The 25,575-nt window shown below is 39.9% G+C and overlaps 2 protein-coding genes across 5 annotated transcripts in view; both read left to right on the top strand.

The window, feature by feature from the left end:
- The window catches only part of sh3rf2 (SH3 domain containing ring finger 2), a 16,361-nt gene extending 6,693 nt beyond the window's left edge, over positions 1–9,668 (top strand). The window contains exons 6-12 of the mRNA XM_017039175.2: positions 8–347; positions 5,012–5,130; positions 5,239–5,409; positions 6,463–6,737; positions 7,755–8,062; positions 8,379–8,677; positions 9,095–9,668. Coding sequence (XP_016894664.1) covers positions 8–347; positions 5,012–5,130; positions 5,239–5,409; positions 6,463–6,737; positions 7,755–8,062; positions 8,379–8,677; positions 9,095–9,275 — 1,693 coding nt within the window. The 3' untranslated portion in view covers positions 9,276–9,668. The remainder of the gene's footprint in view (positions 1–7; positions 348–5,011; positions 5,131–5,238; positions 5,410–6,462; positions 6,738–7,754; positions 8,063–8,378; positions 8,678–9,094) is intronic.
- Positions 9,669–10,038: 370 nt separating this feature from the next.
- Positions 10,039–20,958, top strand: kif3a (kinesin family member 3A). 4 transcript variants are annotated; one of them, XR_001761216.2, is made up of 18 exons: positions 10,039–10,214; positions 10,996–11,278; positions 11,697–11,841; positions 12,177–12,261; positions 12,402–12,507; positions 12,958–13,097; positions 13,202–13,399; positions 13,525–13,699; positions 14,220–14,318; positions 15,695–15,703; positions 16,589–16,745; positions 16,843–17,023; positions 17,540–17,650; positions 17,790–17,915; positions 18,691–18,744; positions 18,843–18,911; positions 18,992–19,184; positions 20,271–20,958. XR_001761216.2 is itself a non-coding variant. In XM_017039550.2 (18 exons), the coding sequence occupies exons 1-18, from the start codon at positions 10,209–10,211 to the stop codon at positions 20,317–20,319; spliced, it is 2,124 nt and encodes a 707-aa protein (XP_016895039.1). In that variant the 5' UTR covers positions 10,039–10,208; the 3' UTR covers positions 20,320–20,958. The 4 variants fall into 4 exon arrangements, 2 of the variants coding, with proteins under 2 accessions (XP_016895039.1, XP_008325578.1); XM_017039550.2 differs by having other exon boundaries at positions 18,992–19,122; XR_003051872.1 differs by lacking the exon at positions 15,695–15,703.
- Positions 20,959–25,575: the final 4,617 nt, after the last annotated feature.

Here is a 25,575-nt window from a genome sequence, read left to right as displayed (position 1 = left end):
GGGAGAGTGACTCAGACGAATTTCACAATCCAACAGGGAAAGGGAGCAAAGACAAGGCCACAGGGACCACCCACTACGGAGTCCCTCAACTTTCAGCCAAGACACCACCCATCAGTGCACTGCCCCTGCCCAGCCAGCGGAAACAACCAGCAGTAATCACCAGCAACTTTCACCAAAGGTCCAAAGGAGAGGCGAACAACGTCGGCAACACCAACGGCTTCCACCGCCACGGTCAGCCACACCGCCTCTCCCTCTCCTCCACGGCCAGGGGCCACTCACACCCCTCCAGGGTGAACTCTCATCGAATCAAGCGCCACTCTGAAAGTTCGCACAGACACCTGTTACAGGTCAGTCCCAGACACGTCCGTCCTCCTGTGTGCTGTTGTCACGTCCAGAGCAGTTTCACAGCTCGGCTGTTTTCGATATATTGTTTGTTAACAAAAACGATGCAGACACCAGAGGCCACAGCAGGTTTCGTGTGTGTGCGGTGATAGTTGCTTTAATTTAACACACAATGGGATCAAGTTGTCCTCGGGGGCGAAGGGAGGGAACCATGACACCAAGCTTAAGGAATGACAGAAAGAACGGCATCGCCCTTGTCTTGGCTTCTGAACGGAAAATGTTTTTCATTAGGAAGAAACAAATGTAGGAGAGAGGAAAAAAAAAACAAGTTGAATGAAGTGACTGGAGTTGAGGGCAATCAGGAAATCTGAGGTTGTTAATCACGTGTGTCATGAGCAGGAAGACAGTCCCACAGGGAGTGTGTCTGTTTTAAACTTTAAACTTTAAGAACTTATTGTACCTTATGAACAATATAAAAAAAAAATATATATATGTGTGTATATATGTATATATATACGTATATATACACACACATATACATATATATATGTAATATATATATAATTTAAATGTATTTAAAATGAAATAATACGGATCGCACATTCAAATATATTATATACTGTACGTAATATAAATTAACAAGTCTACGTATAACTTTTAACATAGAATAGGTTGGGTTATATGTTGTATTTAACTATATATTATATATTATTAGTATGCTACTATTACTAATATATCTATTCGTAATAACAAAACGGGTTATATGTTGTATTTAACTATATATATATTATTAGTATGTTACTATTACTAATATATCTATTAGTAATAACAAAACAAAGAAACTGAAGAAAATGTAGGAACATTTTCCCCCTTGTGCTAACCTAGCTAGGAACTTTTTGTTCCTTTTTTCATCCCAACTGCTAACTCTGAAAGTTTGCTCTATCTGGACGTTTACTGTATCCAGATTACGGCCTGCGCTGAGACCCCCTCCTTACAATCATAAAGGGTCGATTTGGGGGTTTTCTAAACAGCTCTGTAGTTCAGGACATCTTGTATGCAACCTCCCAAGTTGTAATTACAAGTTGAGAGTGCGGCCGACGCAGCAGCAGTGAGCAATTAGTTGCACAGCGGTGCAGCGGTGGTGAGATCAGAATGATAGAAGGGAGTTCAAAGCCATCGGCTCAAGGTGACCTTCAGGGTCGGCTTCTGAGAAAGCTGAGGTTTCAGCGTGAAAGGCGTCAGACCAGGACGGAGTTAAATATTGGCTCCAGTGCAGATGTTGTACAGCAGTGTTTCACAAATTTCAGCGTGAAAGGCGTCAGACCAGGATGGAGTTAAATATTGACTCCAGTGCAGATGTTGTACAGCATCGTTGACCCAAGTCAATAGACTTTATTGGTAAACTCCAGGGAAACATGATGCGAGACGACCCAAAGAAAAATCTCTTGCAACCCGCTCGAGGGTCACGACCCAGTCTTTGAGAAGCAGTGTTGTACAGGACTGTCCTGGGATGCGGTCTGAAGTGTTGAAGCTCACGTACGATGACTGAAGTACGATGAAAATTCTCGTTCCCTAAAATGATAAACAATGTGATTTAAAAAGTTTAAAAGTCAGTTTTTATCTCCGTCTGTCTTTAACTTTAATTTTGATTTTAGCCAAATCGACCAGTTAGGCCATATATAAATATAATCATTATCAATTTTTATAAGAAATTCTTAAATGCAGCTAAAACACAGACCTCATCCTGTGCTGTAACTGCCTCTGTTACCCTTGTATTGTGCAGCAACAGTTTACATGGAACAGATTAGTTTTAATGCTCAGCTAAACGTGAATAAGTTGTTTGAAAGATATTAAGCTTTTAATAACAGATTTATAAAAACAGCTGCAACAAAACACAACAAAGTCCAGGCCAAACACTGACACTGATGTGGCATGTCAACATAAATACTTCTTTGAAAGACTCGGTGTCAGAGTCGAACCTGCTGCCAAGTGCCTCGCCATTCGAGGGAATGATTTCCTTTAATTCAATCAAATGTCACCTGGCAGTTGTACAGAATGTCACAGGAAATCTCATAGTTTGGAGAAAAGTGTGAGAGGAAGGGAGTCGACAGACTGGAACCAAGATGTGTATCAGGAAGGGATGGGGAGAAGGAGAGGGGGGGTAAGGCAGGAAGAGGAAAAAAGTGAGAGGAAATGTTGGGAAATATGTGGCATAAATCTGGAAAGAGAACCAGAAAACATGTTTGAGCTGCAAAAAGGCAAAACAGAGGAAGTAGGAGGAAGAAGGCAAACTGAGAGCGAGAGTGGGAGGCTCAGAGTGTGTCTGCTTATCGCTCTCTCATACTGATGATGATGAGTCACTGCTAAAGTTGGTTACATAACAGACCACCCCCCCACCCCCCCAGCACCCCTTTCTCTCCACTGCCATCAAACTCTTTCCTCCTCAATAAGCAGGTAACACTCACTTTCACATCAGCGGCTCGGTGGTGGAAGACAAGCTTCATTTTTTAAAGAACAGAGGACCGTGTCCCTGAACCTGAGGTCAACCCTTCCCACTGACCACGCTGGGCTCTATTCTTAGTGCCACATTCCATCAGCCCTCACCTCGGGCTCGGCTGGTTGACAGAGAGGTGCAGCTTCCCACCAACTGTGGATAAATAATGAGCATTAGTGTGAATATTGGCACCGTTATGTAAGGACAGAAATGACGGTGGAAATGAGCCAGAAGTTCAGATGATTCTACAGATGCCACAGAGAAAAGTTTGTTTCTACGACGTTTCTGACGAGGAACATTATTTTTTTAACTGAATGTGGGGTTTGTATAAAAACAGCAGATTCCACACAAACTACTCACCGTCGTCCATTAAAATCCACTGAATGCCGTGTTTTCCAGACTATTATTTATGCTTTGTTTTAGTACTTTGTCTGGCTGGACATGGGTCTAGAACTTGGAGTTTGAGCAACTCTTGAAAGTTGGTTCCATCAGTTCATACAGGTATCTCAACGTACGTCCTGGGAAATCACTGTTGTGGAAAAATGCAAGCAAATTGTTGGTTCGATTCCCAGCAGTGAGTGATTAATCTGACGATGACGTGTTGTTGTGGTTTAGACCTTTTTGTTAACATGTTTTTTGTCCTCATGATGGCGCTCTGTGGCACATAGGTGATGTAGGCTAGAGAAGAGGGGTCATCGATTTTCAATGACGTCCAAGTTTTATTCTCCATAAACTCTAAAGGTCACAGTTTTTACTTGGTGACAAGAATAACCTGTTATGAAACTCTCTGTGCTCAGAATAACCACAGGAAACTCCACTGTGCCACAGGAGGACGATGTTGATGGGAGTTTAATGGTTCTGTGACTGACAGTGAAATCTCACTGAATGGAACCTCATGCTGTCAGTGGTCAGTGGTCAGTGATGTGGGTCTGGCCCACATTCACTGAACTCTAATCCTGTTAATTTCCACATCATATTTGTGAAGGTTTGAAACCAATTTAAATCAACTCTCAATGAATCTCAATGAATACGAACAAAAATTACAGGAAAGGAAGAGCAGAAAGAAACTAAAGTTTTTTCCAAAATAAAATGCTGTGCAGATTTTGCAAAAAAATAAATAAAATGCAACTTTATATTTTTATTGTTTCTGTGCAGCCCAGTGCTGGTCCCCGCCCCGGTGTTTGAGGACCCTTTTTATAAGACTCACTCAAGTACAGCTGCTGCGTGTGGAATGTGCACATTAGTCATTAACATATTTTTTTTTGTCTGGCTGCTGTGATAAAGGAAGCTGCATATTTATGAGACTTGTAAATACATGTTTGTTTTTGCTTTTCTTTTTGGATTACACAACATTTTCTGCTCCAGGGATTTTACATGAAATGAAAAATGATACTCTTCTTCTCTGTTATCTTTAATCTGTCCTTACAGTAATTCCCAAACATGAGTCATAGGTAAAAAATGTAAACTTTTTTTTTTTTTAAACCAGTCATACATGACTGGTTTTCTCGTCTCCTGTCTCCTGTTTGATAAGGAAAGCTGCTTTGTCTTCAGGACGCCTGTGTTGTTTTTTTTGTTTTTTTTCTGCCTCAGAGAGAAGCCTGTTTACAGGAGAGAACAGGAGACCCACAGGCCTGGGCTGCATTCTAATTATGGCTTTTTGTGTTTCTTAGAGTCACAGTGAAAATGCAATTTAATGGCAAGTGGGATGCAACATCCGTGGCCCGCGGGCCTGCGTTAGTTTTCTGAAGGAGCAGGGTTGAGTGGTGATGATAACCACTGATGATAATGGACACTGGTGGAGAGGAGAAAAAGAAGGCTTTGTGTGTGGGTTTGTTTGGTCCGAGTAGAAAAATAAATAAACATCTTCCTGAACGGCACCATTCCATTAACAGTAATTAAGTCACTGGTGATTAAAACCTCACATTGTGTCATCAAGGGTTTTGAGGCACGCCTCAGCGTCACTCCCAGGGAGTCATTGGCTGCAGCGGCGTGAATGACTTTTTTATTTTATTTTTTTATTTTATTTTATATGAGCTGAACCTTTGCTTGTTTTGTCTTGTGAATCTTTGTGCTAAGTATCGTCGTGCCGACGAGCTGCCGTTAATGCTGGGAGGAATTCCTGCCTGGCGTGGCAGCATCCTGCTCCTAAATAATGTACCATGAATCTCTTCACAGAGAGAGAAGATGGCCGGTGAGACTCCACCCACCATATCCATGGCACTGGTGAACCCTCAGTTGTCCTCCGCCACTGCTGACGGTAGAAACTCCTCCACACAGCAGCTTTCCATCAGCGTGTGAGTCACTGTGTTCAGTTGTGATTGGACATAATAATGCTGGGTCAGAAAAATAAACACCATCACTCAAACATTTATATACATATATATCTTATGTCTTCTCCTCAGGTGTGCCGTCCTGTACTCCTACAAACCCCGTCGTTCGGAGGAGTTGGAGTTGAGGAAAGGGGAGATGGTGGGGGTGTACGGGAAGTTTAAGGAAGGCTGGCTGCGTGGGTTATCCCTCAGAACGGGCAAAGTGGGAATTTTACCCAGCAATTACATCACACCTGTGCTGAGGTGAGAGACTGTGATTCCTCACTGATTAGAGTGGGCGGTAAATGACATTAGAAGAAGACGGAGAAGCACACACACAGACTCAAGTGCACTGCCTACTAACTCCTGACAGTGTTGACCTACTTAAAATAAATAAACCCATGTGGGCAACAAGACACTGAACTGCAGTAGGAAAACACACAACACTGAGTATTAGAATACAAATGATTTATCACATCCATTATATACCGTATTTTCCGGACTGTGAGTTGCACTTTTTGTCATCCTTTGGTTGGGACTCAGGACTTATATATTATTAAAATATATAATTTCACGTTTGTTATTTTCACACTGACAGCCGCTAGAGGGCACTGGAGGCTTGTGTAACAGTATCTATAAGTCGCAGTTTTTTTCATCCTTTGGCTGAAGTGACTTTTAATTCGAAAAATTCTGAAAAAGTACAAACAAGACTTTTTACCAAAACACACCGTAGCCAGGTTGGGATTCAAACCTGGGACCCTTCTGTAACAAGCTTAACCCTCACCACACTAATCCAAAGGCTGGTTAGTCCTCATTTGTGTTCTATATTTCTATTTATTTCAAATGTCAGTGCACACATACTATACTTTCATGCAAGCTCCATGTTCGGCATGGCTGTTAAGCAATTCATCCACAAGGTGGCACACTAAGTCCAGAGTTCATTTGTGGGCCAAGTTGTTCTGTCCTTGTCTTCTTTTTGCTCTTCTACTGACGGGCTAACATGAACTGGCTCAACACTGCCCCTACGATCTCCAGTGGTACTGCTATGTTTAACGTGTTAGGCTACGAGAGAGCTTTTCAACATGTAAAATTTTAACGTGTTAGGCTAGCTTTTAAAATTACACACATAACAAGCCCAGGGTTGATGTGTGTGGTCAGTGTTTAGCTGGTGCCTTGATGTTAGGATATCAGAGGGATGTAGGAACAGGATCCAGATGGGAATTCACGGCGTCCTTAAACCCAGTTTACTATAAAAAGTAAATAAAACAGTCCAGAAGCACCTGCAGCTGGTTGTTAACTTTTTGTCCCTCGCTTCAGAACTTCGGCCAGACTCCTGGAGAACAAGGCAGCGAGTGCGTCCTCACAGTATAACATGGCAGCGGGGAAGAAAACTTCCATTACCAAGAACCCTGCTGGGGTCCTCGCTCTGGACAGGACCAACAGTGATGGAGCGCTGCAGCTAACAGGACAAGTCCCATCTGTGCCAAACGGAGCGCAGCATGGAATGTCATCCTCTGGCACCGGAAACCCGTCTGCCTACGGTCGATCGCAAGGTTGGGACACAGTCAGACGCATTTTTAACCCTCACAGAGGTGAGTGCTAAGACGTCACATTTGTTGTCTAGTTCGAGCCAAAGTCAAAAAGTTCCAAGACACTTAAGTTGTTGGATTTTATAAACCTGTCGAAACACGTCTCCAACAGCTTCGACATTTTATTGTCATATGTTTCTCAGCTTTGATCTGGACAATTTTGAAGTCAACTCCACAGAATATTTTTCAATGGAAAATAGTATGGAAATGACCAAAACTTCCATGGAGATAAATAAAAGAATGAGGGTGGGATTAGATGATGCTTTCATTACTTAATGGCCTGGGTAAAATACCTGAAAAAGAAAAATAAATACTAATAAAATTAAAAATAATATAATATATAATATTTATACAACACAGTGACCATATTCACAACAGGAAACTTCAATATATAAATATTATATTTCTTACTGTGTGGCTTCATCTCCCATACAAGCAACACAAATACTGTGAGGCTGGTGAAACAATTGTGAAAAGGAGCTCGTGAGTGTGGTCATAATAACAGCTTCAGTCACAGGTTTTCTGATTTGTGTGTAAGAACTCTTGGGCTCTGGCGAAGGCTTTCCCAGCGTCATGTGACGTGTTTGTTGTTAGGACAGCCAGGTAACAACATGTGAGCGACTAGGCCAAACAAGGAACCTGTTTTTTGTCTGGTGGTGGAATAATCCCCTGTTTTCATTTCCCTGCGACAGTGAGGCAACAGAAAAGTCCCGGTTCAACCCGGTGTTGCTTTTTACCCCTGCACTCGTTCCCCCTCTCTGTCATCCATGTCTCGGAATGCAAAGGCATTCAGCAGCAGAAGACTATTTTAATTAATTAAACTGACGGACTAGCGCCATCCAGCGCATTTACTTGTTCCTGCAAGTGTCAACTTTTAACTGGGACGTAACATCGAAGATAACCTTGATTGTTCCAAAAAAATAAATAAAAAAAAAAGATTCTTCCATGTGTCAAAAACTGAAGAACGTTTAAAAGAACTTGATTTCAGTCCTTTTTGTTTGTACTTTGTTTATTTTCCAGGATCAAACCACTTCTCCCATACATCTATGGATGTGCCGTCCAATTCACAGCACTTTACAAAACTCCAAACATCCGGATACTCACCAGCAATACAGAAAAAAAACTTCAGGAGCTTCCTTTTCAACTCCAACAGCAGGCCGATGACGGGATGGATGACTGAGCCCGCAGCGCCCTCTGTTGCTACATTCCAGAAGGACCGGGAATACGCCGCTTTACAGGAGGCGTCTGGTCCGCTCGATAAACCTGCTACAAATGGGCCTCAGTCCATCCTGGTCAGACCTGATTCAAACAAGACCAACACGGAAAAGGTAATCAAGCCAGATTGGAGTTTTATACGCAGTACTACATTGTTTTCAAACTCAATTTCCATTAAAATAATGTCATTATTTTTATGATACTCCCATAACAGTGAAAAAGTTCAATTTTTTAAAATATTTTTATAACAATAATTTCTATTTTTCCAGTACTACATTGTTTTCAAACTCAATTATATATTTTATAATATTTTTATGATACTTCCATAACAGTGAAAACGTTCATTTTTTAAAATATTTTTATAATAATAATTTCAAAATTAAATTGATTAACAACCCCAGTATTGACAAATACTACTACTCTCCACAGCCCGCAAAGTCAGTGCGGTTTCTCACAGACGACGACTCCCCTCTTCCACGGCCTAGAATCTCCTCCTGGTCCTCTGGAAGTCAGGTCCCTAGTAACAGTCACTCAGGGCCTCCGTTGTTAGAGGTTTGGGCCCCGTCACTCACTCTGGGAAGAGACGGTCCAGGCATCATACTGAAGGAAGGAAAAGCACCTGTCCTACGGAAAGGCATTGACACAACGGTGTCAGACCTAAACTCAAACCTACAAAAGCCAATATGCACACCACTGTCAGCTGTGTCAGCACAATTCAGCCCCAGCAGGTGAGTTACAGTTTGACCTTTGAAATAACTGATGAGCAAAGAATTATGTGAGATAAAACTGAAACCGTAATGACAAATAGCTTCCTGCGGTGGTTCCCAAACTTTTTTCTTGTGTAGATAGAACTGTCGTCAAGTCCCCATTGCAAAAGAAAATATACAGATTGCAGTCCATGTACTGTCTGGGGCCCCAGGCCCCATTTTGAGAACCATTGGCCTATCATAATACAGTGGTTCTAAAACTATGGCACACTGGTGGTACTTTCTCTCCCTCTAGCACAGTGGTTCTTAGTTGTTTTCTGTCATGCCTTTATAATGCTGAAATTTAATGTCGGTCTACCAGTCATATCTCACGAACAAAATTACTTTTAGAGGCATAATGTTGTGTAAAAATGTCTCTTCTCCTTCTTTTTTCCTCAGGCACAGAGTGGTCTCATCACACCTAGCCCAGACGGACTCCGAGCTCAGCCTGCTTCAAGGAGAGATCGTCCTGGTCCACAGACCTCGGCCTGATGGACGCGTCCTGGTCACTCATGAGAGCAGCGGGCAGACGGGGTTGTTCTACAGCAGTGTTCTTCAAGCCCTGGAGAGGCTCAGCTGACTGTGTACTGCAGTACCACTCTAGTCACCTGTATCTCTGTAGTCTGTCTTCAAACTGCCAAATGACAATCTTGGAAGGGAGATGTTTATTTTTTTTGTCCTGGGGTACATACAGTATGAGAGTGTGGGTGAATTCTCCAGGGGTATACAGTATTTTGCGTCCTTCAACATGTGGGCGTGGTAGTGACACGTGCACCATGTGATATGCTTAGGAGATTTTGCACAAAAACCCACTTCATGACTGTTCCTTGTTTACTGCCCCATGTTAACACAAATTGGTGAGTGCCTTTGTTTAAACCCGCTTAGTACACAAATGTATTTTAATATATTTGGAGAAACTATGCTGTAAGATATCTGTAATGCTTATGTGGCAATAAATTGTGCTATTAGGAAACACAACGACTTGAATCATTATTTCATTGATTATTTTCTCAGTGCAAACACTACTTTGTTTTGGGGTGTTTGTTATTATTATTTATTTTGTTTTTATTTAAATTTAAATTGTTTTAAAATAAAACTGTCACTTTAGTATTTGGCGACATCTATTGGCAAAAATACGTGCCGCTGCCCAATTTAGCAATTGTGTTTAATTAGAAATATGTCTAGTTAGTTTATCTGGGAACAATAAAATAATAAATTGCTTGTGAATAATCTAGCACAATTATTTCGTTTAATTGTTGAAGGTATTACATAAATAGTATATCATTTCAATACTTTAGAGCTCTCCTGTTATTGACAGTTACGGAAGGCATCCGCTCAGCCCGTGCGCATGCGTATACTGACCAAGAAGATTGCTCGGCTGTGAGCCTGCAATGTTATGGCTATGACGCTGGTATTTAAACTCTTCTGATAACCTACTGTCACAATAACAAAGGCTAACAAACATTTCTGTATTCGTATTGCGACCTCGTTATATCCTGCCTGACTCCTCATCATGCCGGTAGGTCGACACTCCTGTTTCTATCCTGTTTTTTTGTTTGTTTGTACAGGGGTTCCTCCCTTCCTCCGTTCACACTGATGTGATGCTAACCGGCTAGCATCGCTAGCCTACCAACTGCCCTTCATACGGGATACATATTAAAACGTAAACCGAATATTAAAAATGCTGCTGATAAGTATCCAACGGACATCTTCAAACATTACACGGGGCATTAAAATACAGATTTATCACAGTTATGACAAAATCACTGAAATGACAGGCAAAAACAAAAATAGCTGCGGGGCTAGCTGGCCGTTAATGTTAGCGTTGCCCTCTTGCCTAGCAACCCAGTAAGGGGCAGAACTGATCACTTGGACACATTTGTGTATGCCTTTTTTTTCCGAAAAACATCGTCGGGTTGTATCTTCAACAGTTAAATCATTGTGCAAAGCTTTAATCTTAGTATTTTTTTTGCATTGCTTGCCAGTTGGGATATATGTGTAAGCTGTGCAATTCACTTCTCATCTATCAAATTGATTGAATGAAAAAAATGGGGTGTGTCATTGCCTTACTCATGCATTTTGTTATATTTTTGGCTCCCTTTAGGCTTAAGGCATTCTAAGTAGTTCAGTGCAACATGAATGTGTCACTAACCAGACACCACCAGCTGTATTAATACACCACTAAGTAATTTATCTGCTAGCTCTCATTCTGTGAATTGGTTCAGTGTGAGCTGGGGTCGATGACATTGAAATAAATCACAGGAATGGTTACATGTCCACATGTATGTTTCATTTTACAGAGCAATAAGCTTGATAAACCCGACAAGCAAGAGGTGAGTGATAATGTGAAGGTGGTGGTGAGATGTCGTCCCCTAAACCAGAAGGAGAAAATGATGAGTCACAAACAGGCCGTCACTGTGGACGAGATCCGTGGGACCATTACGGTCAACAGGCTGGAGACGCCTCAGGAGCCACCAAAGACGTTCACCTTTGACACTGTGTTTGGACAAGACAGCAAACAGCTGGATGTCTACAATCTAACAGCGCGTCCTATTATTGACTCAGTGCTGGAAGGCTACAATGGTACGCAGAATTTATCAAACCAGTTCTTTGAATATAATAACATATTGGCTCTATCACTTACTAATACATGTAGAAATAACCTGTATCCTCTGTGATATTGAAGTGCCACAGTACACAGAGGGTTTCTTAAAGTGTACTTTTATGTATTTTGGTTATTGCATTACAATAAATATTAGATATATATGCATTAACTTGTTTGTGTTTTACCATATTCTGTCTTAAAGTATCAAATACGAATCTGTATCATATAAGCTGCTTTGATAATATTTAATATGATAATAGGCCTAACTGTTTATTGTATGGATGTAAAAATGCATCAGTGTTGATTCTTGTATTGTGCAATGTGTTGTTTTAAATGCTTAGTTTACAAATTGGTAGCTGGCACAAATATCATCTTGTATTCTGCTAATTATTCCAGGCACAATTTTTGCATATGGCCAAACTGGCACGGGAAAAACCTTCACCATGGAGGGGGTGAGAGCAGTGCCAGAACTCCGAGGAATTATTCCAAACTCATTTGCTCATGTTTTTGGCCACATTGCCAAGGCAGAGGGCGACACCAGGTATGAATGGAACTGGAAAGTGAAATATTTGGGTCACCCTTTTTATTTCAGCGTCCCACTCAGTTCAGTTGAATAAACTATAACCAGAGTATTTGGAATGAATTCCCACAGTCTTAATGTAGAGTTTGAATTTATAACCAACACCTGGTTTTAAAATAAAACTAACCCGGTAGAAAAACAAAGAAACATAATTTGTAACTTTGTTCGTATTATTCAAATACAAAGCTAGAAATTGTTTTTCTGCAGAATTTTTTTTTCTATAAAAATAGACAACAATGTTTGTTTGTGTTGTGAAGTTTTGTTTTTTTCTAATTGTACTCAATTAATTTTACCAGGTTTTTGGTTCGTGTTTCATATCTGGAGATTTACAACGAGGAAGTGCGAGACTTGTTGGGCAAAGATCAGTTGCAAAGGCTTGAGGTAAAAAAATAAATAAAAACGATTCCAATTACTGTGTTTGTTCAGAATAGTATAACTAATGTGTCTTTATGTAAATTTTGAACTATGGGTCAGTCGGGGTTTTACTATTAAAAAAAAGCAGTTTTTCTTTTTAATTATAGGTGAAAGAGCGCCCAGATGTTGGTGTGTATATCAAAGACCTTTCTGGTTACGTGGTGAACAATGCAGATGACATGGACAGGATTATGACCATGGGACACAAAAACCGTAAGTAGAAATTGAGTGTAAGTGTAACTTATCCTTTGTGTGACCTGTTCACTGCACACACCTATACAATAACACGGTGTTGTCCCAATACCATGTCAGTGTGTCATACATTATATCTGTAATCGGGAGGTACAGTGCGTGGGTGTGAGCTCAACCCAAACCGCAGTGAAGACACATAACCAGATGTTTTTTCTTACATGAATGGTATACAAGGATATTTAAAGCCATGAAGAAACAAATCTTTCAGTATTACACAAATACAGAACAGAAAGTGAGCAGAGCTTTTACCTCAGTAGCACATTTTAACTGAAAACACTGACTCCTGCGTTCCAACAAATAAAGTTTCTTGCTCCTGGATTCACTATATATTTTTTTTAAATGTGTAGGTTTGTATATGTGCATAATAAATACACATTTTAAATTATATTAAATATTTTTTTTTGTGTACAGGTTCTGTTGGAGCCACAAACATGAACGAACACAGCTCCCGTTCTCATGCTATCTTTACCATCACAATTGAGTGCAGTGAGAAGGGTATGGATGGAAACCAGCATGTGCGCATGGGAAAGCTACATCTGGTCGACCTGGCAGTATGTGACCGACCAGAAAGACCTAAAAAAAACCCAATATCTGGTAATATTGAGCTAAAATATTCCCTCCTGTCATTAAATCATTTTCCTCTTTGTCTGCCTAGGGTTCAGAAAGGCAGGGCAAGACTGGAGCCACAGGTCAACGTCTAAAGGAAGCAACAAAGATCAATTTGTCTCTGTCCACTCTGGGTAATGTGATCTCTGCTCTGGTGGATGGCAAGAGCACACATGTTCCCTACAGAAACTCCAAACTCACCCGACTCCTGCAGGATTCACTGGGAGGAAACTCCAAGACCATGATGGTAATGTGAAAATGTCCAGCTGTTTAAGAAAAAAATTCAAATGAAAAATTACAGTACAAATTATGCAAGATTTGTCTTGTGTATCCTAATATTTTTGCCGCACATTTGGTTTTGCTCCTGCCCAGTGTGCAAACATAGGCCCTGCAGACTACAACTATGATGAGACCATCAGTACACTGCGCTACGCCAACAGGGCCAAAAACATCAAGAACAAAGCCAGGATTAACGAGGATCCTAAAGATGCCCTGCTGCGGCAGTTTCAGAAGGAGATTGAGGAGCTGAAGAAGAAACTTGAGGAAGGTAATGGGCAGGAGTGAACTGAGGTTGGGTGGTTACTCCCTGTTACGCCTACATTTACATTTCACTGGTGTCCTGGTTGAATTGTTGCCTTGGTGTTTCATATCACCTGAAGCCAGTGGCTATTAAACGTCTCCTGCAGCAACTCCCAGTCACTGTAGCACAGTTAAAGAAAGTACTGGTCCACAGTAGCTCTGCACCCTCCAGGTTGAGAACCACTGCCTGACTGATCTGAACGAACGATGGGAGGTGTTGTGCTACAGGAATCTTGTGCTGATGGAGTTGCACAATTATCACATGATAAAAACATATAAAAATTCAGTTTGGTTTTCATTCCACAACACCAAATAAATAAATAAACAAATACAAAACGGGTAACATGTAAATATGTAGGTATGTAAATATATTTTTTCCTTTTTTTTAAATGTAACCTATTGTCTAGTTTCTTTCATTGGAGTCACATTCCTTGTATGTTCTCATACTTGGCCAATAAAGCTGATTAATTTCTGATTCTGATTTCAAGGGGAAGAGATCTCGGGTTCTGACGGCAGCGGGTCAGAAGAGATCGATGAAGGCGAGGAAGAAGGTGGAGAGGCAGGAGAGGGACGCAGGAGAAGACGAGGTAAGAACATGAAGTACAAATGTCTGCATGTGGTCTGTCACGTCTGCGTTCTTCTGCAGTAAACTCTGCTGCGGTGGTTTAACTTGAGGCTTCCGTCTGGTTGAGAACTTATCTGGAACATCGTCTGCATGCTCTTATCTAGGGTAAAATTTGAATATCCTCTACTTATCATCCACTGGTAGCCAGTTCAAATCTGGTCATAACAATAAACTAAAAAAAATAAACTTAAATGGTTGGAACCCTCTGCACCACTAGCTCCACCTGGTATAAACTGCTTTTTATCTGTAAAAATTAATATATACAGTATATATATATATATTTATTTTTTTTATTTATTTATTTTATTTTTTTTTAATCCTCTGCATTCTGAGGAAATTTGTTGACTTTTGATATTTGGGCTTTGAAGCTAGCATTTTTAGAATCACCAGCAAGGCCTTTTTAAGGAGTGGCGACAAGTCTTTCCAGCCCCCGCACGACTCCCTTATCTGTACAAATGCTTCCTGTCAACTTCTGTGACATTATTATCATATATATAAAGATATACAAGGATTGGATGGATATGGATGATGTATTGAAAATAAAGTAATGGCAGGAATGACTGAATTTGGCAAGTTGAATGATATAGTATTTATTTATTCATTTAATTGTATAGTGTGATCCTGGTGCACTTTTTTTTTCTTTTTTTTTTTTGCCACAGATTGTACATTGACAAGGAAAAATGCTGGACTGCCATGACAGCAGCATTACCAACATGAAGCCAAAGTCAGTAGAGATCAGTTTAGCACCTAAACCTTACGAGGTGTTAAACCTCAGATATTTTGTTTATGTAAACAGTGGAACCCTGACCACTTTAAATGTCACTCACTGCTTACTCAAACATGTGCCTGTAGTATTATCTCATCATCATCATCATCATCATCATCATCATCATCGTCATGACAAACATCTCCTCTTAAACCTATTTCAGATGTGGCCGTGATTGGATCACAAGTTTCCATAACACAGCGTAGTGTAGTTATTTCAGGCCTAGCTGTGAGGTGAATGATTCAGTGCCTTGATAATGGTTGTCGTTCAGTGCAGTCGGTTTTATTTATTTTTTACACTTTTTTGATAACTGTGATAGCTTGTTCATTTATTTTGTTTATTTTTTTCACACATATGTGGTGTTTCTCTGTAGAGACTTTCTCACACTGTACCATGTTGATCTTTCCCTCTCTCGATCTCTCGATCTCTCTTTTTCTATCTCTCTCACATACACTTTCCATCTATCTCCCGCTCTCTTTATCTCTCTCACTCTCCCTCGTTCTCACCCTCACTTTGTCTTCCTGATGCAAATGCCAATTTGCTGACTTGCAAAAACGCCTCTAAATATCAAGAAGAAAGAGGTTAGTGTGTGACAGTCCTCAACGTAAGCTTTGATGACAGCTGTCGTGTCTCACATTGGAAATGGGCCTCATTCACAAACGGTGCCCCCACACACAGTGGGTCGTGTGTCAACTACGCATAGGAACAACGGTGCCCCCACACACAGTGGGTCGTTCTGTGTGTCAACTACGCATAGGAAAGAATTATTAACACTGAATGTGTGGGAGTGACTCACACCATGTGTCTGGAATATTTTAATAATATGGATTAAAATAATATTTGGTGTTAACACAAATGTTGTTGTTATAATATATCAGTGTTACATTTTCGTAGATTAATAAGCTACTGTGCATTGAGGGTGAGAATATACTCGATTCACGATTTTTATCTTTTTTTAAAAAAACAAAATGAGCTCCAGACAAATTATGAATAAATTATAGTTTTATAAATTATATCAATTTATAGGATTTTAGGATTGCAGTTTGAGTTTCAGACCCAGCAGGACTGTGGTATGTCGAGAACACAGTGCTCTAATGGATGACAGCAGATAAACACCTTTGTGAATCGGGCCCAGTGATTCTAACTAATGTTATAATCAAAATTAATTTTCTTTTTTTGTGTGTGATCATTACCTTCTTTATTTCTTTAATTTTGCTCTGAACTAAAAAGCAGCTCAGAACTTTGTGTTGCTGGATCTCACAGAACATCGCTGTCAGATTCAAGATTCCTAGTTTTGTTTTGCAAATGAACTAACTTGGCCCACGTACTAAAAATACTGACGTTTGTTATATTTCAACAACGCTAACTTTGCACTTACCTGCAGCTAATTATGAAGACGTGGTTAAAACAATATTTAACTAAGAGACTTTTACTGCACACCTTTTGACCCTTCTTGTCCCTTTTAGGCAAAAAGAAGGTTTCTCCAGACAAGATGGTGGAGATGCAGGCCAAAATTGAAGAGGAGAGAAAGGCTTTGGAGGCTAAGCTTGACATGGAGGAGGAGGAGAGGAACAAAGCAAGGGCAGAGCTGGAGAAGAGGGAGAAGGACCTGCTTAAAGCCCAGTATGTTGTTGTATTATTGTTTTTCTTTTCTTTTTTTGAGGGATAAAATCCTTTGCCAGTTTTACGTGACCCCTGTGATCACCCTCTAACCTCTCAGACAAGAGCATCAGCTCCTGCAGGAGAAACTGACAGCCCTGGAGAAGAAGGTGATCGTGGGAGGGGTGGACCTCTTGGCCAAAGCAGAGGAGCAGGAGAAGCTGCTGGAAGAATCCAACAAGGAGCTCGAGGAGCGTCGCAGGAGAGCAGAGCAGCTGCGAAAGGAGCTGGAGGAAAAAGAAGTAGGAAAACAGGAAACGGTTTATTGTTAGATTCGAAATAAATCATCAGTCTGGGTTTGAGTCACTGTTATACTACCTAAGTTTTTATCTTATGACATGTTCAGCATTGCTAAGAGATAAAACCACACATTCAAAACACATACCAACGACAACGACGATGTTACCATAACATGACAGAAGTCTCTAGTTATTTTTTGACTAAACAATGAAATGCATTTTTGGCTATAAACATTGATTGATTTATTTTAATGGAATGTCACCTTTGCCCTCATGTGTGACTCAATCCCCAGTCTGCAGGAAATGACATCATTGAGCACAACAGTAGCTCAAATCTTTCCATCATCGTGGTTGGAAAATGCAACTCAAATCAACCTATTACCCTCTTTTAAGTCTTGTCATCATCATGTGGAGCAAAACTTTGACCCGAGTACAGATGTGTTAGGTTTGTTTTGTTTTGACTCAGTCGCTTCCTCTTTTTTCCCCCCTCTCGTCTGATGGTGTCCTGTCCTAAAACAGCAAGAGCGTTTGGACATAGAGGAGAAATACACCAGCCTGCAGGAGGAGGCGCAAGGAAAGACCAAGAAACTGAAGAAGGTGTGGACCATGCTGATGGCTGCCAAATCTGAAGTAAGCACCACGATGACAATGACCTTTAGAAAGGTCAATACACGTTTGTGTAGGAGCAGCAGTTTCCTTCACAATTGTTGTGTTTTAATGTAAAATAAAATCTATATTTTTTAACACAGTCCTTTTTTTTCTCTGTTAGATGGCAGATCTGCAGCAGGAGCATCACAGGGAGATCGAAGGGCTTCTGGAGAACATCCGTCAGCTGAGCAGAGAGCTGCGACTGCAGATGCTCATCATAGACAACTTTATACCACAGGAATACCAGGTGTGTGTGTGTGTGTGTGTGTGTGTATCTGTGGTGTGTTTGATTGTCTGTGTGTGTGTGTCTGTGGTGTGAACCTGGTTTTGTGTGTGTGTGTGTAGTGTTTCTGTCTGTCTGTGAGTGGTTATGTGAGACTTGATAATTATCACAATTAATCAAATAGTTTTTTATCATAAAGCAAAGGTTTTTTTAAATTAAAATAATTTGCTTGACAAGTGATTCAGCTATATTCAATTTTTAGGTTTTTTTTCAACTGTGTTATCTGGTCTACCAGAACTCATCGTGAGTTGTCATGTGGGTAGTGAGTGTTGTGCAATTCAGCACAACCATGCTTTTATCCAAGCTGCCATCAGGAAGTCAAGAAAAAGAAAGTTTTGTCTTCTACCACCAAATCTTCTTGTGTGCTGACATTACTCAGTGCATCCTGGCCATCTGCTTTACTGCTGGAAAACAAACTTTAGATGCATTACCAGTTTTCCAGAAATTACGGAACTGAAAAGAGTAAAAATTAATTAGTTATTATATAGGTGTGGTACTTTGTTTGTGAAGAATCCATCAGTCAAGTTTAAATCTTTCGAGTTCCAGGCATATTTTAACCTTAAGACACAAAAATTAGGAGGAATAAAAGTGACATATTCGTCTGTCAAAATGATTTATTCTGACTCACAGTGGCTACTTCAGGTCACTGTGGATGACCGAACCTTGGTCAGAACACTGCTCTGCAGCTGTTTGAGAAAACATTTTTCACAGTTTTGTCTTTTCTCGTGTTTGTTCCCAGGAGATGATAGAGAATTACGTACACTGGAATGAGGACATTGGAGAGTGGCAGCTGGTGAGCTGATCTGTGCTTTGATAATCAGTCTGAATGTCTACGTTCTGTGATGTAATTCGACCATGGCTGCTCACATTTGTTTTTGCAATGTCTCACAGAAATGTGTGGCCTACACTGGCAACAATATGAGAAAACAAACCCCCGCCCCGGACAAAAAAGAAAAAGATGTGAGTTTGTTTGTTTTTTAATTGGTGTAAACTTTGTGGCCCTTCTGCGGTTATTGTAACGTCCTGTGTCTGTCCCGCAGCCCTTTGAGGTGGACCTGTCCCACGTGTATTTGGCCTACACAGAGGAAAGCATGCGGCAGTCATTGATGAAACTGGAGAGGCCCCGAACCTCCAAAAGTAGCAAGAGTGGTCGACCAAAGACTGGACGAAGGTAGTCACACCCTGATGAGCAATATTGATGCCGCAGTCAGCGATGGTGATTCATAACTGATGGTGACCTCATTTAATTCTTCTGCTTTTATTGACTGCTTGAGTTCAGTTGTGTCCAAGAAAATATTTTGTATATATAATTATATAATATATAATACTATTGGGATTATATGTGCATAAATGTGATATATATGTATTTTATATAGTTGATGTGTGTATATTTACATATATTTATATATATATACATTATACAGTTTATGTCTACACACAACACGGCCGAAACAGGAAGTTATGATGTAGCAAGCAAAATCCATGCCCTGCGTGGGCTCGTGTAAAAGTACCAACCTCCAGCGGTATTTCAATATACGTATCTGAGAAAGACCCACGGATAGTGATGTGCAAAACATGTTCTGCTGAGATTTCAAGAGAGGGCGAAAAGTACACTCAGAGTCAGTCAGCACGCGGGTCCCCTGCACTTTGTCGCGACTGATCCGCGTTATAAAGACCATTACTTTGATAAAAAATAACTCGTCTCTCCGTGCAAAATGTGGGGGAAGACGCCCTCGTTGTCTGATGTGTTCTGTGAGATCCTGCAATAGAGTGCCTCAAATAATAATAATAGGTAGGCTGTTCTGTTCTGACCTCCTATGTGACTCATTTGATTTTATTTCTCTGCCAGACGTTTAATTATTGTGACAATTATTAATGTATTATTTATTTATGATTAACTTATGTAATCACAGTCATGGCCATAAATGCAATGGTACTAATAATTGGCATAATAATTTCTTTCGGTGTTTCAGCCTTGGTTTTCGTTTTATTTTTTTATTTAGCGGTGCATCACTAATACATATATAATTTAAATATAACCAATTATTGCAAAATAAAGCTTTGTCATTGATAATGTCAGCAATGCGCTTGGTTCAAATCAGGTGGTGAGATGTCATGATGACTGGTAAAAAGGAAGAGCAAATGGTTGGACATACACAGCCTCATCAGTCAGAGGTTCTACTTCCGTTGCCTGTTGATAAGGACTGTTGGCATTTTTTTATTTTTTTATTCATCGTGATATGAACATTTTCTAAGAAAAGTGGAAACTGAGACTCTGCAGAAATGATTCACACCTCTCATGCTCTTATCTCCCCACAGGAAAAGATCTGCTAAACCTGAAGCTGTGATCGAATCCCTCCTACAATAAAGTTGGCGACAGCACAAACGCATTTCATCGAAGGCTTCACGTTATTTTATCAAGAGACTGCAAAGTGTGGGGTTGTTGGTGTCAAAAACAATTTATTATTATTATTATTATTATGAGTGTCTGTCAGAAGGGGATGTACATTTAAAGGCACTGCAGTGTTGAAAAAAAACTGAATCATGGCAAGTCGCTGACTTACAAAACACACTTTAGTTGCATCATGTTTGAAGAGAACGGGTTTTTTTCTTTCACATTTTATTTGCAACCATAATAGTGTTTTGTGGTTTAGGGGATAAAAGAAACACCTGACAGTAGCTCTTACGTCATGAACACTGAACAGATCTGAGTCTTAACCTTTAAACTCCATATCCTGCGTCGTGTGTCACCGGTTCTTTTGAAATTCCTCTTGAAACTAAATTGAAACAGTCTAGTTTTTTTTCACTCTTTCACCCAAGATTAGCTGTGGTTGCTTTTTCCTTCACTTGAGGGACGGAAGGCGTGTAAAAGATGTGAAGCAAGATGGTCAGTCAGGGCACAACCATCAGGTCACTGAAAGTTTTATTCTGTTTTAATTTTTCCTTCAGGTAAAAAGCATTAAAAAAAAAAGCATGGCAGCCAGCTCCTACGTCCGTGTCATTTCCACGTCTAAATATGTCGCTTGAATAGTTATTCATTCCAGTGTTTTATTATGATACACTATAAACAATGTATAACCTAGTACTGTACTGTATTCGACTCTAGAAAGGTTGATTTTTTTTTATGCATTTCTTTGTATTTAGGTTGATTTCCTTTTGTACCATTGTTTACACCCTGCCTGTTATTTATTAAATTATTTTACATTTCAATCCCATATTCTTCTGTTTTCTGAGTCAAATGGTTGACCTGGTTAAAAATGGACTGCAAGGATTTTTCCTGAAGACTCCTATAAAAAAACTGTTTTACTTGAAGCAATGCTTAAAAACCTGAAGCTGGTGAAAAATGGAAGACTGTGTTTATGTGGTGTACAGTATATTAACATTACACTAAAAATACAAAGCAAATTAGATGACGTTTCTGAAACTTTATTGAAAACCAAATGAGATCACATACAGAGCAGGTGTCTTGGCAACGGTGCGGAGAATAACTATAATAATTGGAGAAGCATCAAACCCAAAGAAGACCATCCCCACAAAAATGCACACCTTGATATAGAGGGTTTACACAAATACATATATCATATATCATCTAATATACATTAAAACCAATACGCATTCAAGTTGATGATATGGTCAAAATAGTCACTTTTGACATAATAATTGTGTGCACAATTATTAGGCAAGTGGAGGGCAAGAGGCCAATATTAGGCCTCTTGAGATAAACATTTATTTTAAGCCAACCATGTGGCGGGCCCCATTCAGCCTGGGAGGCTTTAGTTGGACGTATGTGCTCTGATCTGCTCCTTTCCTCTCCTGTCCATCCTGGTTGTAATAACACTCTCAGCATCTCGTCCGTGCCACCTCCACATCTACTTCCTGTCAGTCAGACAGTCGGACACCATCTCCAATCTCTGCATTAAATTCACACTGACTAAAACAAATACACTCTGTCTTGTCTTTGGTCTTTTGGGGACAGGCATTAAAACCCAGGTTGTTAATTGGAAAGTCTGATGTTCAGAGTCATGTTAGAGAGTTCCTCACTGCAGTTTTTGAAGAGCCCACGAACCCAGGAAATAATCCCTCAGCATTCATACAGTTTAAGCATTGATATTGGAATTACACAAACACCACAGACATCAAAAATAAAAAAAAATTAAAAAAATGAAGACGCTCCATTGATATCAGTTAAAATTTATTAGTTAATAAATAGTAAAATAATATATATTGTAGATATGTTTTCAAGTCAGTTATTAAAAAATATAAAAATAACATTTAAAAAAATAACTTATGTATATTACAATAAATAACATGAAGTTATGTCCTTGGAGGACACAAGGTGCCATTGCAGTCGATAATGTTCTTCAGTAACACCTTCAGATTAACTAAGGGGTATTTGTTCACTGTGCAGTTAAGAGTCATCTGAAAAATAAAAAAAAAATTGGAAATTTAGAATTTGTATTCACAAAAGGGCAACGTGAATAAGAAAATAAGGTAGTGTAGGCAAGTAAGCAACAAAAAACAAGCTTTCAATTTTACTATATAATCAGGTTGTAGAAAATGTTAGAGATGGAGCTACCAGGTAGGAGACAAAGAGGAGATTTATGGATGCAGTGAGGAAGGACATGCAGAAAGATGGAGTCAGAGTAGAAGATGCAGAGAACAGGGTGCAATGGAAAACGTTGATATGCTGTAGCCAAAAGGAAAGAACAAAGATCAGGTCATAGAAAATGCACTATAACAAATATTGATAGACCATCCCCACCACTACCACCACCATCACCCCTAAAGCAAATAATCCTACATTTGGTTGAGTGTCCAAATAAGTGGAAACCCTGTTCCACAGAAAAGTCTTTACACCTGTTCTTCAGTGCAGCTACTAAATTGAGGATGTTGTTTGATGAAACAATGAATTTGAGTTAAAAAAAGATTTTCTTACATTGATGTCGCACTGGTACAAGGTCCGGTAAAGTGCGTCTGTCAGATTCATCTGTATAGGTTTCAGAGATTCCCTTGCCAAACAGGGTAGCTCTTTCTGCATAAAGAAATGTGTCATTGACCTCTGAAGTTACCTCACCATGTGCAATCATCACAACCCTCATTCACATACCAAATAAAAAAACAAGAAATGTTGACATACCACACAAGTTGAGGGGTTCCTCAGGTAATACACTTCCACATCTATCAGCTTGAGGAACAGAAGAGAAAGTAAGCATGAAAAAACACGAATAACAAAATATACGCACAAGTATCACCCATTGCTGTTGACATGTGTTTTCCTTACATTTTGTTTTAACAGGTTCTGTGCCTCATGTTGAACCTGCTCCCAGTAATGAATGGAATTGTGTTTCTTCGTGACTGCTCGACCCATTACCACCGACACCACCACGGCCAACACTGCACAGCACTGGACGGTGAAGCTCTTCATCGCCTTTGAGTGGGCTTACGATCAGTCAGACAGCAGTCAGGTTTGATGAGGAGAGTTGTACACGCCGCTGCACAATCTTCTCACTCTTACTACATATACTCTCCGACCACAGGAGTTCACACGTCAGAGGAAGATGCCAAAAAAGGATTAAGATGATGTATATCTATCTTACTATGAAATGTTCCGCTTGGGCTCAGAGTTTTCTATTAGTAAGCACCACCTATTAATGTCTTATCAGCAACAAGCTGTGATAATCATCTTGGGCCAATCATCGTGTGCAAGGGCCAAAATTCCCCCACAGAAATTAACATATCGTTCAGTGACCAAATGCTATGATTTTAGGATGAAAGGCTACTAATTTAAGACTATCATCAGACATTTCAAAATAGGTGTAGGCCTGAGATGCTTGCGGTGTTATGAAGGTTTTCCACATCAAAGTTTTAGCCTTGTCATAGCAGGAGAATGCTGGTGGAGCTCACAGCACGTAGAAGTGATGAGATAGCCGTTGGCATTAGTCAACATTTTTTGAATAACAGTGAAAAGGAAAGTTTAAATAAACAAAAGCACCTGGTCGAGACACAATGAGAAACATTATTTTACAAAAAAAAAATAAAAATTTAAATAACTTTGTCACAGACAGTCATACACAGAACAATGCATGTAGAGGTTTGTTTTCCTACCATGCCACAGAGTAATACTTTGGAAGAAAAACTAATATATAGAATTTCTAATACACATGTCAAACTCAAGGCCCGCAGACCAAATGTGGCCTGCCAGGTCATGTTGAGTGGCCCGTGTGAGCTTAAAATGCATTTAATTGCCTTGTAATAAAGTTCATGCTGCTGAGTTTCTTAACCAGGTAAATATTTTATTACACAGAGCAACGTACAAAATTCGTAAAGTACTACAGTTACAACCGGCCCTTCAAGGGTTCTACTGTCCTGGTGGGGAGTTTCTAGGTATTTATCTATCCACCCCAAAGGGGTGTGTGGTGTCGGAAAATAAAAGTGGCCAAGGGCTCAAAACGATATGACCTTTAAATGGTCATATGAGTCGTTGACCCAATGGTGGATCCTCTAGGACAGGGAGGACAGGGAGGATGGGGGGTGGGGGGCAGGGGAGAATCCACCATGGACAGTAGAACTGATGAAGCTTCTTGGATGAGAGGCGAAACGTCTTCAATTTACTTGAGGTGAGTCCTGTTGCCTACTTTTAAAACTGCTTTTGAGATTGTTATGACGACCTGCATGACTGAGAATATCAACAAGTATACACATAGAGTATTAGTAATAATGTTTCTACAGGATATGTACTCTATTGATCAATCAATAGTTCAGAATAAAAAAACAAAAAACAGAAACACGCATTGAACAATAAATAAATCCCAGCAAACGTTTTTGATGTTCTGTTTTTAATATTCTTATAATATTGTCATCGCTCCACACCTGATGCCTGTCTGGACTCAACTCCTCCATGTTTTCGGTTTAAGGACGGACTTGTGGTGTGATAGATAGAGTTATAAATAGATAGATATACTTTAGTGATCCCAAGCTGGGGGATTACAGATGATGAAAAACACCTTTTAGTCAGGGGTTTTTTCTCTTTGTCCCACACAAAAGGAGAGGGAAAGTGTAACTCTTTAGTTCCTAGATAAAAAAAAAAAAAAGTGTCCCCCGGAGTCAAAAATAACATTTACCCGGTGATGTCACCCCAGCAGATGATTCATGTGAATTGGTAACTTGATGAAACATGGCACAGGCGTTTTACCCAGGGGCATTAACACTTAACTTTTTGTTTTTCAAACAAACCTTTAACCTACCAAAGGAATTCCAGCTTATACTGCAGCTCTAAGATTACTGACCCATATTAATATATTACATGGAAATACAAAAAAAAAAAAAAAAAGCTAAGCTAAATTTAGCACCATAGCATTTAACCCCCAGCCAAGTTTCAAATTTGTATCAGAAGAGGTCAGGATGTTGATGATTAATAATAATTCCCCCAGTGTTTCTTAAAATGACTACATTGACTCATTGCTGCAACACCTGCTGATAAACTTAGAGAAAGAGCCCCACCTTCAGGAAACATGACCAACGTTCAAGTGAATAGTTTTACAATTTCGCAAAGTTATGAGATCAATTCTTTCTGAGGTTGCAGGTACAACCACAGGGAATTTTAACATTCAACATAAAAACTTTT

Source organism: Cynoglossus semilaevis, chromosome 15 (genome assembly GCF_000523025.1).
Source record: "Cynoglossus semilaevis isolate Cse_v1.0 chromosome 15, Cse_v1.0, whole genome shotgun sequence".
NCBI classification, from domain to species: Eukaryota; Metazoa; Chordata; class Actinopteri; order Pleuronectiformes; family Cynoglossidae; genus Cynoglossus; species Cynoglossus semilaevis.
This window is presented reverse-complemented; position numbering and strand designations above follow the sequence as displayed.

Coding starts and splice junctions, on each gene's coding strand:
- kif3a (XM_017039550.2), top strand. Junction 11,842..12,176: donor AAGGCAGAGGGCGACACCAG/GTATGAATGGAA, acceptor TAATTTTACCAG/GTTTTTGGTTCGTGTTTCAT. Junction 13,400..13,524: donor GAAACTCCAAGACCATGATG/GTAATGTGAAAA, acceptor GCTCCTGCCCAG/TGTGCAAACATAGGCCCTGC.